Below are 16,673 nucleotides of genomic sequence, written 5' to 3'. Positions count from 1 at the left end.
AATTAATTTTACAATGCCAATAAGTGTTAATGTTGAATTTTTTTTTTTTGTTGTTGACCCTTTTGGCTTCGAGGAGTTCCTTAATTAATTGATTTAACTTTGACAAATTTACCTGTTAATATGTTATGCTGAGTAGATTCAGATATGAGTTGGTAATAAATAGCTACTAGGAAGCCAAACAAATTAAGCACTGAAATGAGTATAATTATTAATCCTTCTCAGCCTAAACAAAACTCTATTGTCTAATTAAGTGCACGTCAAGTTGAATTTTGATTTTGTAAGGCGTGAATAGCCAAATATTTCATTATATTATTTTGAATTCTGTCTTTAACTATTTATATATACTGTGTTCATAACTGGTTTTGTCTAAAAGATAGACTTTTTAGCTGGGTAGTGTCAAAAAATAACAGTACAATCGTTGGATTCATGCATGGTTTTAAATTATGGTTGCAATGATAAAAAAAAAAAAAAAAGAAGAAGAAGCAACTGATGTGTCAGGATATGGTGGTAGCCAATAAATTTATTACGTAAATTATTAAAACAAAACTTCAACTTTTTACAGAATAATATAAACAGTAAATAAATTATATTAATACCTTGCAATATTTTGTGAGATTACATAAAAAATATTATATTTTTGAAAGTTTACAAAAAAAGAATTTCAGGAGGACAACAACATCTCTAAAGAGAAACTCAATATAATATTTTTCAAACAATTAAAAATTACTGTAAAATGTAAAGAGTATTATTGTCATGTTTTTCTAGCAATTAAAGGGACTAAATCTAGGATAAAAAAAACCAGAATTTATTTGCAAGTTTGCTAAATTTTATGATGTAATTTACCCTAAATCATACATATAAATATGTATCCAAGTGTAACAAAATAAAAATATATAAATCCAAGTTTTTTTTTTTTTTTAAAAACAATGAATCCATGTAATAATGAACTTGTTTTTTTTTTTTTATTTAAAAAAAAATCGATTTTGGCTATGTTGTTGCAGTATCAAGAATTATTATTTCGAAAACAATGGACAAAAGAGCATCAAACCCAACTAAAAATTGTGTGGCATTTAAGGAGTAACCCTATCATTGCTTTGGTAGTGCCAAGGCATATATCACGATCACCATAAAAGATGGTACATTATTCACATTTTTCATTTGCATCTAATACCTCAGCTCAATAATTTTCCTTCATCTCTATCACTTCCAGATAGTAAAGTACCAACAAGATATTTAATTTTAAGGGTGTGATGGATTTCTGTTTTCAATTTGTTTTTTCAGTTTTTAAAATATATATGAACTTAGTGAGTGGAAGGTGGGTGCTTGACATAAAGTGTAAGTTGAGGGAAATATTTATAAATATTTTGTCTTAGTTTTTAGAATACTTATTTTCAAAATAATTATTAAATTTAATAAATATTATTAGAGGAGATTTTTTTTGATAAATTATTCAGTAGTGTAAAATTATTTTTAAAAATAATTTTTAAAACATAATTAAATAGAGAAAAATAAAAAAATATATTTGACTCTTCTCTTTCCATGACGTGAGTTTAACACCTTCGTTAATCATTAAAATTCTACTTTAGTGAATATATACTCACTCAAGGATCCCATCATGTCTTAATTCCATACCTAATAATTATAGAGTATCATATTTTATTTAACATTTTTTATACATAAAAAAATACTCTTACAATTTCTTTTACTTATACCAAACGTTCCTCCATTTTTTTTATCTAAATATAATTGATATGCACTTTAATTAAGGATCAATTGAGTTATGGGATCCAATGCTATTTTGAAGTAATTCTTCACATAGTTATACATAGGGGAACTAATAATAGTGTACTATGATTAATGTTTTTGAAAAAAAGAAGAATCAAAGTTTGGAATCCAACAAACAGGCTCAAATACATTAATTATTCACCTGCTCCATCTAGTAATGAACCTAAAGAAATTTATTTACTATATTTTTTTTAAATAAAAGAATAAAATAATAATAGTGTACTATGATTAATGTTTTTGAAAAAAAAGAAGAATCAAAGTTTGGAATCCAACAAACAGGCTCAAATACATTAATTATTCACCTGCTCCATCTAGTAATGAACCTAAAGAAATTTATTTACTATATTTTTTTTAAATAAAAGAATAAAATAATAATAGTGTACTATGATTAATGTTTTTGAAAAAAAAGAAGAATCAAAGTTTGGAATCCAACAAACAGGCTCAAATACATTAATTATTCACCTGCTCCATCTAGTAATGAACCTAAAGAAATTTATTTACTATATTTTTTTTTAAATAAAAGAATAAAAAACAGAAGACAAAATCTGTAGTTGGAGGCTTCTGTGTATAATTTATTGATAGTGTTATCTTGAGAGGAAAACGAAGCAACATGAACATAGCCATATATCTAACCCACCAATGTGCTGTGATCCACATATGAATATTCGATAACAAAGGGCCACGTTGTTTTCTAATTTCATGAGTATATATATTAATCTAATGACTATAGTAGAATATTCTCTTTTGTTTATATTATCTTGTTGTGGGTAAGGACCTACAATAACCAAAACTATTTGATCCTATTTCTCCGACCTAACCTTCCTTCAATATTCCATATCGTAACTTGGTTAGACTTTAAGAGGGATACAATTTTGGTGCATGCGATAGTGGGACCTAGCAATTAGCTAGCAACCACATGAATATGATGGGTGTTGATCAAGTAAAGGATATTCCAAATGCAAATTCCATTTTTTTTAATATGTACATTGTTCATGATTTAGAAAATAACTAAAATGTGATGATCTTAAAGTTGTAATGGGCATATGGACGGATCTTCCGAAAAGATATTTGTTATGAAGGAAAAAAATGATTTTAACATTGTAATATGTATGTATTAACAAGAAAAAAATGGTTGAAAAAAATATAATGGGTATGTTTGTTTAAATTTAAAAATAAGTGTTTTTAAACAAGTGTTTTTTAAAAAATAATTCTTAAGAAGTAGGTAGGAGCTATTTCTTCAAAATAAGAAAAAGAATACTTATTTAAAAAAAATAGACAAACACATAATAAAAAATTAAAAAGTACTTATTTTTATTAAAAAAAACACTTTTAAAAGAAAAAAGTTAAAACAAATAAACCCAATAAATGTTACCCTAAGTTATACATTTTGATCAAGTTTATAATTTGTTCTATAAAAAAAAATAGAGTTCATAATTTGGGTCTCCAAATTTTTAAATCCATAACTAAAACTCTTCAATTTTGGAAAATATGTAATTTTACTAAATTATTAAATATTTATATGTTGACTGTTAAAATTATAGTGTTAGCTATGATGAGTCTATGATTTAACATCAAGTAAATGACAAATCAATTAACATTTAACATTATTAAGGGTAAATTGCATTTTTTGTTTTATAAGAAATCTTATAAAAAAAATACTAAAATAGATAAAAATGAGTTAGAATATAGACTAAAAGTGTATTTTATAATAAATATTGTTAAATGTTAATTTCATGTTAGTTATTTTTTTGTGTGAATAATTTCATGTGAGTTATGATTAATGTTAAGTATGATTAGAGATGAGAATAGATCAAAATAGATGAAACTTTGAATATATAGGTCATATTTATTGTATAAAATTAAATTTTAAGTTTGAATTATTATCTATCAAAGACTTTTTTTATAAGTTTAACTTAACATTTAAAAAGTTTGACTTGACTTATAAGTCTGTTTAAAAGTATGTTTTTATTAACAAACCAATAAAATTAATTTTAAACATGTCAACAAATTTATTTTTAAATATATGTGCAAGTATTTTTTTTAGTTTGTGTAATAAAAACAACTTACTTTTTATTATTAAAATTGATTTAAAAAATAAAAATAATAATATAAAATAGTCAACTCATACATACCATGTATACTCACGCACAAATTGTAATGAAAGAGAGGATCACTTTTTACATAGTAAGGTAGTAACGTTAGTCGGATGGAATGTAAAGAGAAGTCAGGCGAAACACTAGGTATTTTTATATTTGTTCGTCTCACTACTAAGATTTCGTCTAATTCTCAATCCAACCAGATTGAGTTCTACTATCTTTCAACAAAGTATTCTTTCAACAAACCATTTCTAGCTCAACACTAAATATCCTTTTACTTGTCTCTTTAAGCATCTATCCAAGTAATCTTTTAACAACAAGTTTCATTAAGCTTAACAATCAAGTATTCTTTTCAACTTTTACAAATAAGTTTATCTAGACTCAATCTTATAAAAATGGTTATAAAGATTATAAAAATGTTGTTTTCGTCTCACTTAAATGTTATACTACTAGTATAAAGCAACAAGCTTTTTACAAGAAAGAATGAAAATTTTACACAAGTATAATTTATAGAGAGTATATGTTTTGGTACAAGTGTATTTATGTGTTTTGTCTTCTTTCTTGAGCTTTGAATTTTTTTTTATATAGTAGCTTGAAGAAGATGATAGTTGCAATACTTTTGAGTCTAACTCACAAATTTATTTTGTCTCTCTTTAGATTCTTTTCTTGAGATGGAAGATAACCATTGACTCATTTAATGCAAACATTAAATGCATTTCACCAAATGATACCTTTTATCTGATTAAGGAAGCTATTTATCATCTTTTCATACCAAACGAAGCTTGTAGAAACGATAGCACAATGTAATAACAAAAATGACTTTATCTGCTTTTCTCCGTGATTATAGGAATCTTTGTCGTTAGTCCTGATATAAAGCATGATCTTATTCTCTTTAACGAATTTGTGAGTTTTACGATGATTTTCTAGTTTGATTTGTTAATGAATAAGACATTCAAAATGATTTTTATACGTTGTTAGTCTAAAAAAATAATGAATATAAGACAGATTGTATGATTCGTCTGATTCACATCGTTTTACAAATGATTTACTTTTTACACTTTGTCTAATAAGTATTTTTATAGATATTTTTTAAGACATTTTTGAAGATATTGATTTTTGTACATTGTTAGTCTAAAAAAATAATGAATATGAGACAGATTATATGTTTCGTATGATTCACATCGTTTTACAAATGATTTGCTTCTTACACTTTGTCTAATAAGTATTTTCACAGATATTTTTTAAGATATTTTGTCTAATAAATTTTTTTGTTTGTTAACGTTAAAATTCAAACATTTGAGAGAGTTAAGATCGTCTTTCGATTTAACAATTTTTATTATATAATTATATAATTAAATAGCTTGACTTATTAAGTCTAATACATTTTTTTTAATAAATTTAATTCCAATCCTTTTAAAAAAAATAAGTTTTTTTAAAGTCTAAACTTGATTTTTTTTATTGAATAAATCAAATCAGACCAAATTTTAAATATATTAGGTCATAAGTTCCTATTTAAATCTTGACTTATTCTCATTCTTAAAAATATTATTATAATTTTAATGATTATCTAATAAATATTTAACAACTAGATTAAAATTGTGAATTTTACAAAAATTGATGAGTTAAAATTATAAATTTATAAATTAAGGATCAAAATTAAAAATTAAATATTATAAACATGTTGTGGAGAAAAAAACAAATGATGAAGCGAAAACATTTTAATGACTTGATAATTTATGCTGTACTAATTTATTTTGTTCATTCCATTTGATAAAAGTGTTTTCTCACCACATATATATATATATATATATATATATATATATATATATATATATATATATATATATATATATATATATATATATATATATGAATGTGTGTTAAAATGGTTGGTACAACAAAATCTTGTCTGGTTTTGACTACATATAGTTATATAGATCATATGCTTCTGTTCTCAATCATTTCAAGAGAGTGAATGATATTATTTTAATAATTAATTGAGTCACATGCATGTTGTGGCTACAGAAACTCATGGTGGTATTTATAATAAAGGACATTACTTGGATCCTTTGAACATGGACTTGTCCTAAGGGATTCTCATTTTGGGATTGAATTGGAGAAAAAGTCATGCTAAATCTGTCCCTTGAGTGAATATAGGGTCAGGTGATGACCTTTATGATTCCTTAAAGATAGGATAAATAATCATATATTTTATTACATTAATTGGGTTATTAATTTTTGCTTACCAAAAAAGTTCTTTTTTTTTCTTCAAATTCTTGTAGATCATCTGACGAGTTGTTTTTATTATTTAGGACATGTATAACGATTCAAAGATCACAAGATTCAGCTAACATGTCCTTAGTATCAACTAGTAATTTTCCAATATGGATCACTTTATAGTAGTTTATCAACCCCTCATTTAGAGTTAGATTAGATATATAAAATACATTTATAGTCTGCCCTTAAAAGGAAATTATAAACAATATTATTATATGAATTTTAAAAATATAAAATTAAAATAATTAATTAAATAAAAATTATGGGTTCACTATGAACCGTAAAGTCAAAAACATGGATGTAATCTAGTCAGTTCGTACTTTCGATGAGATCTGTAACGTTGATTTACAATAAATCAGACAAAACAATATTGGTGCATAGATAGGAAAATCTTCTTCAGGTTTATTTGATGGATATATTCTTTCTGATTATATTAAGCTTCACTCGATGATAATGGGAGCATAATGCAATGATAAGGTATATTCTTCTAACCTTAACTTTGCTTTTCCCTGAGTTAAAAGACACGTAAACGTGCTACTTTAAGCATCAGGTTTAAGAGAATCATGCAAACTCTCGTCTCTTTCTGAACCTTTCTTTCCTTATGAGCCATTGAAGTTGCGGTTTTCCTAATCACCCGGATAAATGTGTAATTAATTTATTAGTTCGTTCGTATACTTAGCTTATACCCCAATACTATTGATATGTATAGACCCATTATTATTTTTATTTTATTTTATTTATTTATACATGTGTTTACGGTGGAATTCATTTATGGATTCTTTTTATTCGAACTAGCACGACAAACGTTTCAATTTAGGTATATTACATTTTGAAATTTGACGAACAAGAAAACATGGAGTAGAGAGATTAATAATTACTTGTTTCTAAATATTCATCAATAATTAATAAGTAATAATTTTCATACACATAAATACTCAGATGAACAGAATAAACAATACATATATTTGCAATACAAATCATGTTCACATCACCTTAAAGAGTTACAATTATAAAGTTATATGACTACTTGATTAAACGAAGAAAAGATAACTAAACTAATCCTAATCCTAAAAAGAGAAAAGAAAAGTGGCCGAGAAGTATTCATACCCAGAAACAATTCCTTGCACGAAAGTCATATGCGCAGGCGGTGAGTGCTTGAGAGTTCAAGTATGATTTTTCTAACCTTTGTGAAGATACATAACTCTTGTATTTATAGAGCTAATCAAGAGCGGTTAGTTTCGTACGTGTAAGCCATTATAGGATAATCGCTATCAACTATGCTTAGTATGTGGCTTTAAATCGTAACTTTTCATAACCGTTCATCCCACATTTCAACTTTCTCGATTCGACCCTTAATAACCATCTTAGTGCGCCTTAACTTTTAGGAACCTCCAGTAACTTCTTTTTCCGTTTTTTCGAGCTCTATTCGACCGATTTCTATTCGACTATATACCAAGCTCAAACAAATAAGACTCGTGATAAGTTCTCAATAGGTGTTGATTTTTATCTTTCTTTCGAGCAGCTTCGTAAATGTGGCCTCCGACTCATATGGTTTTCGAGTAGCCCTAACAAATGCCCCCCTAGGAATTCAGTTTTGACAAACACACCAGTGAAAAAAAACTGAATTCCTATCGAGAATTTCTCTCGATTCTTTCTCGAATTCGGCTTGCTCACTTATATTTCTTCGATTTCTTCAATCAAAACCTACTTCAGACCCCTATTTAATGTGATGACCATTTTGATGTGACATTGATGGCTCTAACGGCGCGTGCTTGCGTTTCCCCACAAATCTTACCTGTTCAAGACGTTTTGGCGGCCGTTTTTATCATTTGACTTGAAGTTTAAATTTAATTTATGGGCCCATTTCACCTCAGGCCCGTCAAAAACCCTTTTTACCCTAAGGTGAAAATCACTTTCACCACTTTCTTCCTTCGCGCCTAAGTCTCCTTACCTTATCTTCTTGCTCTATTTCTTGGTTCTCTTCTCCGGCAATCTTGCATTCCTCCATTCCTTCATTCACGAGCTCTTTGCCTCTGTTTGTCATGGCCTCCTCTGCTGCATCAACCTCTGCTACCGTAGCATCAGTAGTTTCCCCCACCATGGCCTCTGCATCATCTCCTACAATGGCCACTACATCGTCAACGCAAGCTCTTCCTCTGCTTACCACCAATGCTACGGTCTGCACCGTGAAGGATGGTGATGACACTTTTGTCCCTATCCCAGGCATGGAGGAGGCAAGCCTTAAGATTTTTCAATCTCAGGTACTTCTTCCTTTCACCCTTGCAGACGGTACTACTCATGCTTTTTTAGGCCCGTTTATGGGTCAGAATAAGAAAAAATTTGGGAATACATTATTACCTGAGGACTCGTCTACATTACCCTTCATTCATTCCTCACAAATAGACCTGTCTTTATTCGGAGATACCACTAAGATTTTTAGGGCTTTTCCCCCACTAAAGATAGGCATCTGCAATGGTTGACACGCGTAGAAAATACCATGAGCTCTTCGTGGGTAGAAACTGGTATATTCGATTTTGTCCAACTCGCAAAATGTGATCTACATCTCTTCGACCCCCAAATGCTCTTATCTGCCATTTTTTTCTGGAATAGAGAGACCCGCGCTTTCGAGTTCCCCTGTGGTTTCATATGTCCCACTCTGTTGGATATCGCAACGATTACTGGCCTGGCTCCTATAGGAGATAGGTTTTACCCTGACGCCTTCGAAGAGGAGATTTCGATCAAGGAAACTTTCATCTCTTGGGACAAGAAGACTTATCTCGCTTTTATTAATTCTTATATAGGAAAACCTGGTACCCCCGTTTTGACTTCCGAGCATATTGCATTTTTAATGTACTAGTTATCTGCTTGCGTCTTCTATACTCCCTCTCTTCAGGTTCTGAAATATTATTACATTCTGGCTCAAGCCTTGCACTTAAAAAAGAAAATTTACTTGAGTAAACTTCTATTAGCTTCTCTATACACTTGTCTCGATGAAGCTTCAGAAAGCCTTTTTCGAGAATCTGGTCGTCGAAACCTCTCTGGACCGTTATGGCTATTACAGTTATGGCTCAACGCCATTTTGGAAAAGAAGCTTTCACTTACTTCGTCCTTTGTTCCAGTGTGTGAACTCGAGGGAGCCCGTCTAACCACGCTTACTCCTCGAAAGCGTTCAATCAACAACTTTGCGAAATACATCGACGCGATTCTTAGTTTTGGTCAGTTCAATGAAGACTTGGCCCCTTTCATACGTACTTCCTTGATAGGTCCTCCTTGGCTTCGACAAAATAATCAAGTTGGGAATATAACACCAGATTCCCTCGAGATGTGGTTTGGGTTCTTATCCTAGGATGTAATCATATCAGGCATGCGACAAAAAGATGTTAGGATTTACCCCTACCAGCCTCAACTTTTTGCCCGTCAATTTGGACTTTGTCAGATGAAACCTCTTCTTCCCCTTCGACGCAAAGAAAGCATAGATGCTGATATTTGTGTTGAGAAAGGAAATTACGAAGAAGTCTTGGATTTTATTTTGCGTCCTGATAAACAACTCAACCTCACACCTTGCTCTTTTTCTCCTTCTTTCTTAGTTTCTAAATGTTTTCTTCGTTGGTGGTGTGAGTACTATGTTGACAAAATTCTCGACTTTGATGATTTTTTGAGGAAGCTGATTAATTCTCCCCTTTCTTCGCAGGGCCCGAAACAATCTGGTACTTACAAGAACCAAATTATTATTTATCAATTCGAGCAATTTTTTAAAGTTTGTTATTGACCTGACAACATTGGTTGAACCATCTTTGATGTGTCTGTCTCTTTATCAAAAATGGTACAAAGGAACATCCACGCAAAAAAGGTGATTAATCCTCGAGGAAAAACTGATTTCGAAAAATTTTGTCCTAAAAATATACCTTTTCTTCCAAATGCTCTTTTTGGTTTAGTTAAACATTTATCTCGCCCTCCTTGGGTGAAAACACTCGACCCATTTTACCTTGATCGCAAAGAGGTTCCCGTAAAGGATCGAGTTACCTATGCGAGATGTTTCGTGTACGATTTTCCTCGAAGAAGATGGTGGCCATTATGTTGGGTCGATAATACCAATCCTCCTCCTGGAAAATGACTCTAACTAAGAAAGTTTCTCGAATTCCATTTTGTACTTATCTCATCCTCTTTCTATGTTATGCATTATACAGCTGCTATTCCTCAATGTGTTCCTCAACATGTTGAGGAGACTTCCAATTGGGAAAGTGATGAGGATGATGGTAAGGGGTCATCACTGAAGGGTCGAAAAAGAAAGACTGCTTCTGACAAGGTTTCCCTACGCTCCAAGGTACAACTCTTTTCGATCTAACCTTTCAGTCGAATTTCTGGATTTACTTCACATTACCTTCTCTGATTCTTCTATTTTTAGAGCCTTGAAACCTCGAAAAAACAAAAAATGGACTCAGCCAGCACCAAGACTGTGAGTAAACCGTTTTGCCTTAATATATTTTCTTACTCTCTATTTCGAGTCTCGACCATAAGGATTGTTCTTCTATTTTCAGGTTTCGACCACGAAAAAGCTGGATAAAGGGAAGGGGAAACTTGTGATTCCTCTTCCCAAGAAGACTCAAAAGCCTCCTATCGAGAAGCTTCTCAAAGATGCTATGAAGTCTATCCCTAAGGTAATTTAGTTTAAACTTGATTTCCAGTTTTCATGTGCTTTCTATGTGCCTTCGATCTTTCTAAGAAACTTCTCTGTTATAGGACGTCGAGATAATCCAACTCGATTCTTCTCGAGAAATGTCTAGGGACGTTTCTGTTATCGGGGGATCTCAATAGGTTCGACTTCTACTCGTCTTTTCACTTTTCTATATCTTTCCTTAATTCCTTCTTCTAATCTTATCGCTTTTTGTAGTTGGCTACTCCTCAACTAAATGTTGATGAGATAGCCTCAATAGTAGCCTCAATAGAGATCCCTCCTCAAGTTGATGAGGGGAAGATTCCTTTGACAGAGCCTCTGGCGAACACGGAACCTCCGCACCAGTCCTCGCAAGATGAAGCTCCTTCTTTCGAGCTTAAGCCCCCTTTTAGTCCAAATAAAGGTATGTCTCTTCTTCGAACTTCTATCATTATTCAAAAAGGACTATATTTCTTACCCTCCTTTTTTTTATAGATTCAACTGAGTCTCCCAAACCTTTTACTCCAACTCCTTCTCCTTCGACTCAAGGTGGTGTCGAATCTTCAGTACCAACACTTTCTTCAATCCATTCAACTGATTTAGACTTAATCAGTTTTTTCAATGAGGAGGATGAAGAAATCAACAATATTTTCGATGTTCTTGACAATTGGACAAGTGGCCCTTCTGGCTCGGAAAAAGAAAAAATTGTTGAACAAGTTTCTGAGACAACTCCAGCTTTCCAACCTTTGCTCAAATCCTTCAGGTCGAAGGCCTATGTAGATGACCTTGATCAGGCTTCCTCATCCCAGAATTTAAAATTGAAGTCGAGCAGATGGTGGAGGATTTGCTGGCTTACTCCGACCTTCCTCCTGACATTCACCTTGAGCTTCAAGAATTTATCAAGCCATTCAGCCTTGCTTGGGATCTTCGAGCTAAATGGTCTACTTCATTTCAAGAAGTAGCTCAAGTTGAAGTCGACAGTGAGGGAGACCGTGCCAAACTCGAGAATCTTCGGCAGGAACTGATTTCCATCAAAAGATCTACTGAGGAGATGATTCCTGCCCTAAAGAAATTACAACAAGAGGAGGTAGACTGCACAACGTCAATCGAGGCCTTACAACACGAGTTGAATAACCACCGTTCGAAACAAACTACTCTAAAGGCTCAAAGCCAAGAGGTTATTCAGCGCCAAAAGAACCTCAAAGAAGAAGGCAAGATGATTTCTTCTAGGCTTGCAAAGACCCTCGAGCAGAAGAAACACCTGGAGACTCAGTGTGCTACTCGAAAACAGAGTTTGGACGAAGCTTATCAAGCTTATAGGGATTTTAAATCCAAGTTTTGTAATAATTAAATTTCTGAACATCCCTTTTTAAATTTCATGTTCTTCTGGATATTTGTTTCAAAACTCTGATCTGTCATAGAAATATTTCAAGTATTTGCCATTAATTACTTTGCTTCCCTTCGATTTTATTTCCTTGATGACGTATGAATTTTTAGAGTAGACTTGATCGATTATAAAGGGACCTTCCCAATTATAAGACCACTTTCCCTAGTGTCGAGATTTTTGATTCATAGGAAGAATTATTTTTAACACTAAATCTCCAACTCGGAAACTGCGCATTTTGACTCTTTTATTGTATGTTTTCTCGATCCTTTCTTTTTGTTGAATAATATTTTGCAACGCTATCAACCTTTCTTCTTCTAAAAATACTAACTCATCATACATCAGATTCCAATAATCTTCAACAGGTAAATCATTCTGTTTCTGTATGTGAATCGATTGTAAATTGATATCTATAGGAAGAATAGCCTCGTGCCCATACACTAGTTTATATGGGGTAGTTCTTGTGGCATCTCATGGTGAATTTCTATAAGCCCATAAAATTTGAACAAGTGTTTCGTGCCATCTCCGAGGCTTACCCGAGATATGCTTCTTAATTAAACTGATAATGAGTTTATTAGCGGCCTCTACTTGTCCATTTGCTTGTGCATAGTATGGTGTCGAAGTCACCAACTTAATTCCTCTCGATTGGGCATATTGAGCAACTTTTCGACCCGTAAACATTGTGCCCTGATCAGTAGTAATTGTTTGAGGGATTCCAAACCTTGTTATAATGTGATCTTCAACAAAATCAATTACATCTTTTTGCTCGACTTCCCTCAAAGGAATTGCCTCAACCCATTTCGTGAAGTAGTCTATGGCAACTAAAATATATTTATGATTTTTCGAGGAGGCTGGATGAATTTGCCCTATTATATCAATTTTCCAACCTCGAAATTGCCAAGGTTTAATAATCGAATGTAACTCGCTTGCTGGTACCCTTTGTATTGGTCCATGTCTTTGACATTCCTCGCAGCTCTTTGTGAATTCGATGCAATCTTTAATCATGGTTGGCCAATAAAAACCTTTTCTCGACAAGGTCCACTTCATCTTTTCACCTGCTTGATGTGCTCCACAGATACCTTCATGTACTTCTCCCATAACTATGTAACTTTCATGATTTCCGAGGCATTTGAACAAAATCCCATCGAAACCCTTTTTGTATAACTCGTTTAGCATAACATAATTGAGGGATTGGAGTTTGATTTTTCTTTCAACTTTCAAATTTGGATTTTGTAGATATTCGACCAATTCTTTTCTCCAATCTTGCTGACTCGATGAACTGACACTTAGACTTTCTAGATGACATATCAATTCATTCTCTGTATGAATCATAGATTCGAGACATCCCTTACTCATTTTATACCCTGATGCCACCTGAGCCAATTCATTCGCAATTGTTTTTGCGTGTCGAGAAACATGTTGTAATTCAACCTCATCAAATGCATTTAGTAGTTGAGTAGCTCGAGTCTTGAGTTCGATTAGTTTTTCATTCAAACACTTGTACTCTTGAGTCAATTGTTTAATGACGAGTTGTGAGTCTCCTCGAATTACCACATTCCTAGCACCTAACTCTCTAAGGATCTCGAGTCCAGTGATGAGTGCTTGATATTCAGTTTCATTATTCGAGTATCCTTTGTCCGTTTTCAATGACAATTTAGTTGGAATTCCTTCAAGGGAAATGATTAACAAACCTATTTCAGTGCCTAGTTCATGTTTCGAGCCATCGAAAAATAATTCCCAAGGTTTATTGGTCAAATAATTGATTTCTTTAGTTATTTTTGAGTGATCTGCGAGAAAGTCAGCAATTACTTGTCCCTTCGTGGATTTTAAAGGCTCGAAAGTTAATGAATATTCAGTTAACGCAAGTGCCCATTTGCCAATTCGAGAATGTAAGACAGGTTTACACAACATATACTTAATAACATTACTTCGACAAAATACTACAACATCACAGGGCCTAAGATAATACTTCAACTTTGTACAAGCAATATAAAGACTTAAACATAATTCCTCTAAAGGAGTATATCTATTCTCAACTCCTACTAACATTCAACTTAAGTAATAAATGACTCTTTCGATGCCATCATCATCATCTTGCATCAGTATGCCCGCAACAGTCGAATCGCTAGTCGAAATGTACAACTTCAGTTGTTTTCCTTTAGAGGGTGGTGCAAGCACTGGAGGATGAGCCAAATAGGCTTTGATTTCATCGAACGCTTTCTAGTGCTCTTGATCCCATCGAAATTCCTCCTCCTTTTTCAGACGCAATAGAGGAGAAAACACTTTAGTTTTGCCAGATAAATTCGATATGAATCTTCTTAAAAAGTTTACTTTACCTAGGAGAGATTGAAGTTCTTTCTTGTTTGAAGGAGGTCTAGTTTCCATGATAGCTTTCGTCTTGTTTTTATCCACTTCGATTCCTTTTTGGTGAATGACAAATCCCAGAAACTCCCCTGCTGTAACACCAAAAGCACATTTTAGTGGATTCATCTTTAGACCATGTTTCCTCATTCTCTCGAAAGATAATTTTAAATGGAATAAGTGTTCCTCTTTTTGTTTTGACCCAACAATTATATCGTCAATATACACTTGTACAAACTTACCAATTAAATCATGGAATATAAATTTGGTTATATCCAGAATAACCATCGAGTAAACTCATAATTTCATTACCTGAAGCCGCATCTATCATAGTCTCGGCAATAGGCATATGATACTCATCCTTGGGGGTAGCTGTGTTGAGATCTCGAAAATCAATGCATACCCTGAGTTTTCCATTCTTTTTGATAACATGCACAATGTTCGATATCCATTCGGCATATCTCGAGGTTCTAATGAACTTTACTTTCAATAACCTCTCAATTTCTTCTTTTATCCTTTCGATTACTTCAGGAGTGAATCTTCGAGGGCTTTGCTTAACAGGTTTCTTTCCAGGAATCATGGGTAACCTATGCTCTATCAATCCTCGATCCAATCTCGACATTTCATCGTAATCTCATGCAAAGCAGTCTTTATATTCATGCAATACTCAAATTAATTCATCCCTCAGCTTTCCTTGCAAGAGTTTACTAATATAAGTAACCTTCTTATTTTTGACAGTCCCCAAATTGATTTCTTCGAGTGGGTCCTGAGATTCTAACTTGTGTTCTTCATTGGCCGCCCTTTCGAATCCCAATGGTGAATCGTCAAAAATACAATCTAACTTTAGTTCCGACTCTTGCTTTTTGTCATTTTTCGAAATCTCGACTTCTTGGTCCATTCGATATTTCTCACTTTTTTGTTTTTCTTTTTCTTTTCTGACCTCTCGGTCCATTCGATCTTTCTCTATTTTTTGTTTTTCTTTTTCTTTTCTGACCTCTCGGTCCATTCGATCTTTCTCTATTTTTTGTTTTTCTTTTTCTTCGGCCCATGTGGCCGAACTACTTTCATCATTTCCCGATTTGTTTGACATCCCTTCCTTATCTTGACATTCTTCAGCCATGTCGGCCGTTCGATCGACCATGTAGGCGGTCATTCGAGCTAAAAAGCTCGAATAAGGATCCTGATCCTTCATTCTTCGACTGGAGCCGAATCTTTCTCGGCTCGAATGACAAACCCTCTTTTTACATCCCAGCAAAACATTTTCTTAACGCCTTCTTCTTCATCCATAACACCAGCATTGTGGGCATCGAAAGGCCTTGTTTTTGCAAATGCAGTCAGTTGTTGATCTGCGAAGTACATACCTACCTCATATTCTTTCTGATCCGCATCGGCACTTCCAAACCTTCATCATCATTCCAAAAGAAAATCTTTTGGTGAACAGTTGAAGGGACGGCTCCTACCCCATGAATCCATTCACGCCCCAACAAGACATTGAAATTTGCCTTCGATGGAGTTACTATGAACATAGTAGTTCTTTTCACGCTTCCGATCTGAACATCGAGCAAAATTATGCCCTCAGGGTATGATGAATTTCCTGCATAATCTGAGATAAGTATGTTATGGGGTTTTAAATCAACCATGGACTTTCCAAACCTTTTCAGCATAGTCCTTGGAAGTATGTTGATAGTTGCTCCTCCATCAACCAAAACCTTATTTACCTCATGCCCTTCGATCATCAAGGTTAACAACAAAGGCTTAAGGTGACCCTTTATCTCTTCAATGGGAGAATCAAACACAACTGAGTTAAATTTGGGAATAACCCTCGAAATTTGGTTGACCCACACAATCTTGGACTCATAGTTGGGATCATTAAAAAAATCCTCTCGATGGATATCCTCATGCTCATTAACAGATTCCATGGCCCCAGCATACTCAAAAGGCAAAATTGACACTATCCCACAAATATCCTCTAGAGAGTCATCGAAACCACTCTCGAAACAGTCAGTAATCAGATCTTCATCATCCTCCATAAATTTTCGAGATGACTCACCCTTTTGTGGTACCGGGATCGAAAAGAGATTTCCTCTAAAACCTTCAAAGGTAGCTTTCCTCATTC

The 16,673-nt window shown here is 33.0% G+C and overlaps 1 protein-coding gene across 1 annotated transcript; it reads right to left on the bottom strand.

Moving 5' to 3' along the window:
* Window positions 1-12,667: 12,667 nt before the first annotated feature.
* Window positions 12,668-15,179, bottom strand: LOC145953429 (uncharacterized). Its single transcript, XM_083067384.1, has 2 exons — window positions 14,870-15,179; window positions 12,668-13,863 (listed from the first exon to the last, which is right to left on the bottom strand). The coding sequence occupies exons 1-2, from the start codon at window positions 15,177-15,179 to the stop codon at window positions 12,668-12,670; spliced, it is 1,506 nt and encodes a 501-aa protein (XP_082923510.1).
* Between the last annotated feature and the right edge of the window lie 1,494 nt (window positions 15,180-16,673).

This window comes from Cajanus cajan, chromosome 11, assembly GCF_000230855.2.
Source record: "Cajanus cajan strain Asha chromosome 11, NIPB_CcT2T_4, whole genome shotgun sequence".
In the NCBI taxonomy this organism is placed as follows: Eukaryota; Viridiplantae; Streptophyta; class Magnoliopsida; order Fabales; family Fabaceae; genus Cajanus; species Cajanus cajan.
Note: the sequence above shows the minus strand (reverse complement) of the source record. Positions and strands in the feature narration are given on the sequence as shown.

What these genes read in the sequence shown, in the direction of transcription:
- LOC145953429 (XM_083067384.1), bottom strand. Translation starts at nt 15,179, where the DNA reads ATGTCGAGATTGGATCGAGGATTGATAGAGCATAGGTTACCCATGATT. An exon ending in TATGATAGATGCGGCTTCAG is followed by an intron (nt 13,864 to 14,869) that starts GTAATGAAATTA and finishes TTTCCCTTGAAG; the next exon opens with GAATTCCAACTAAATTGTCA.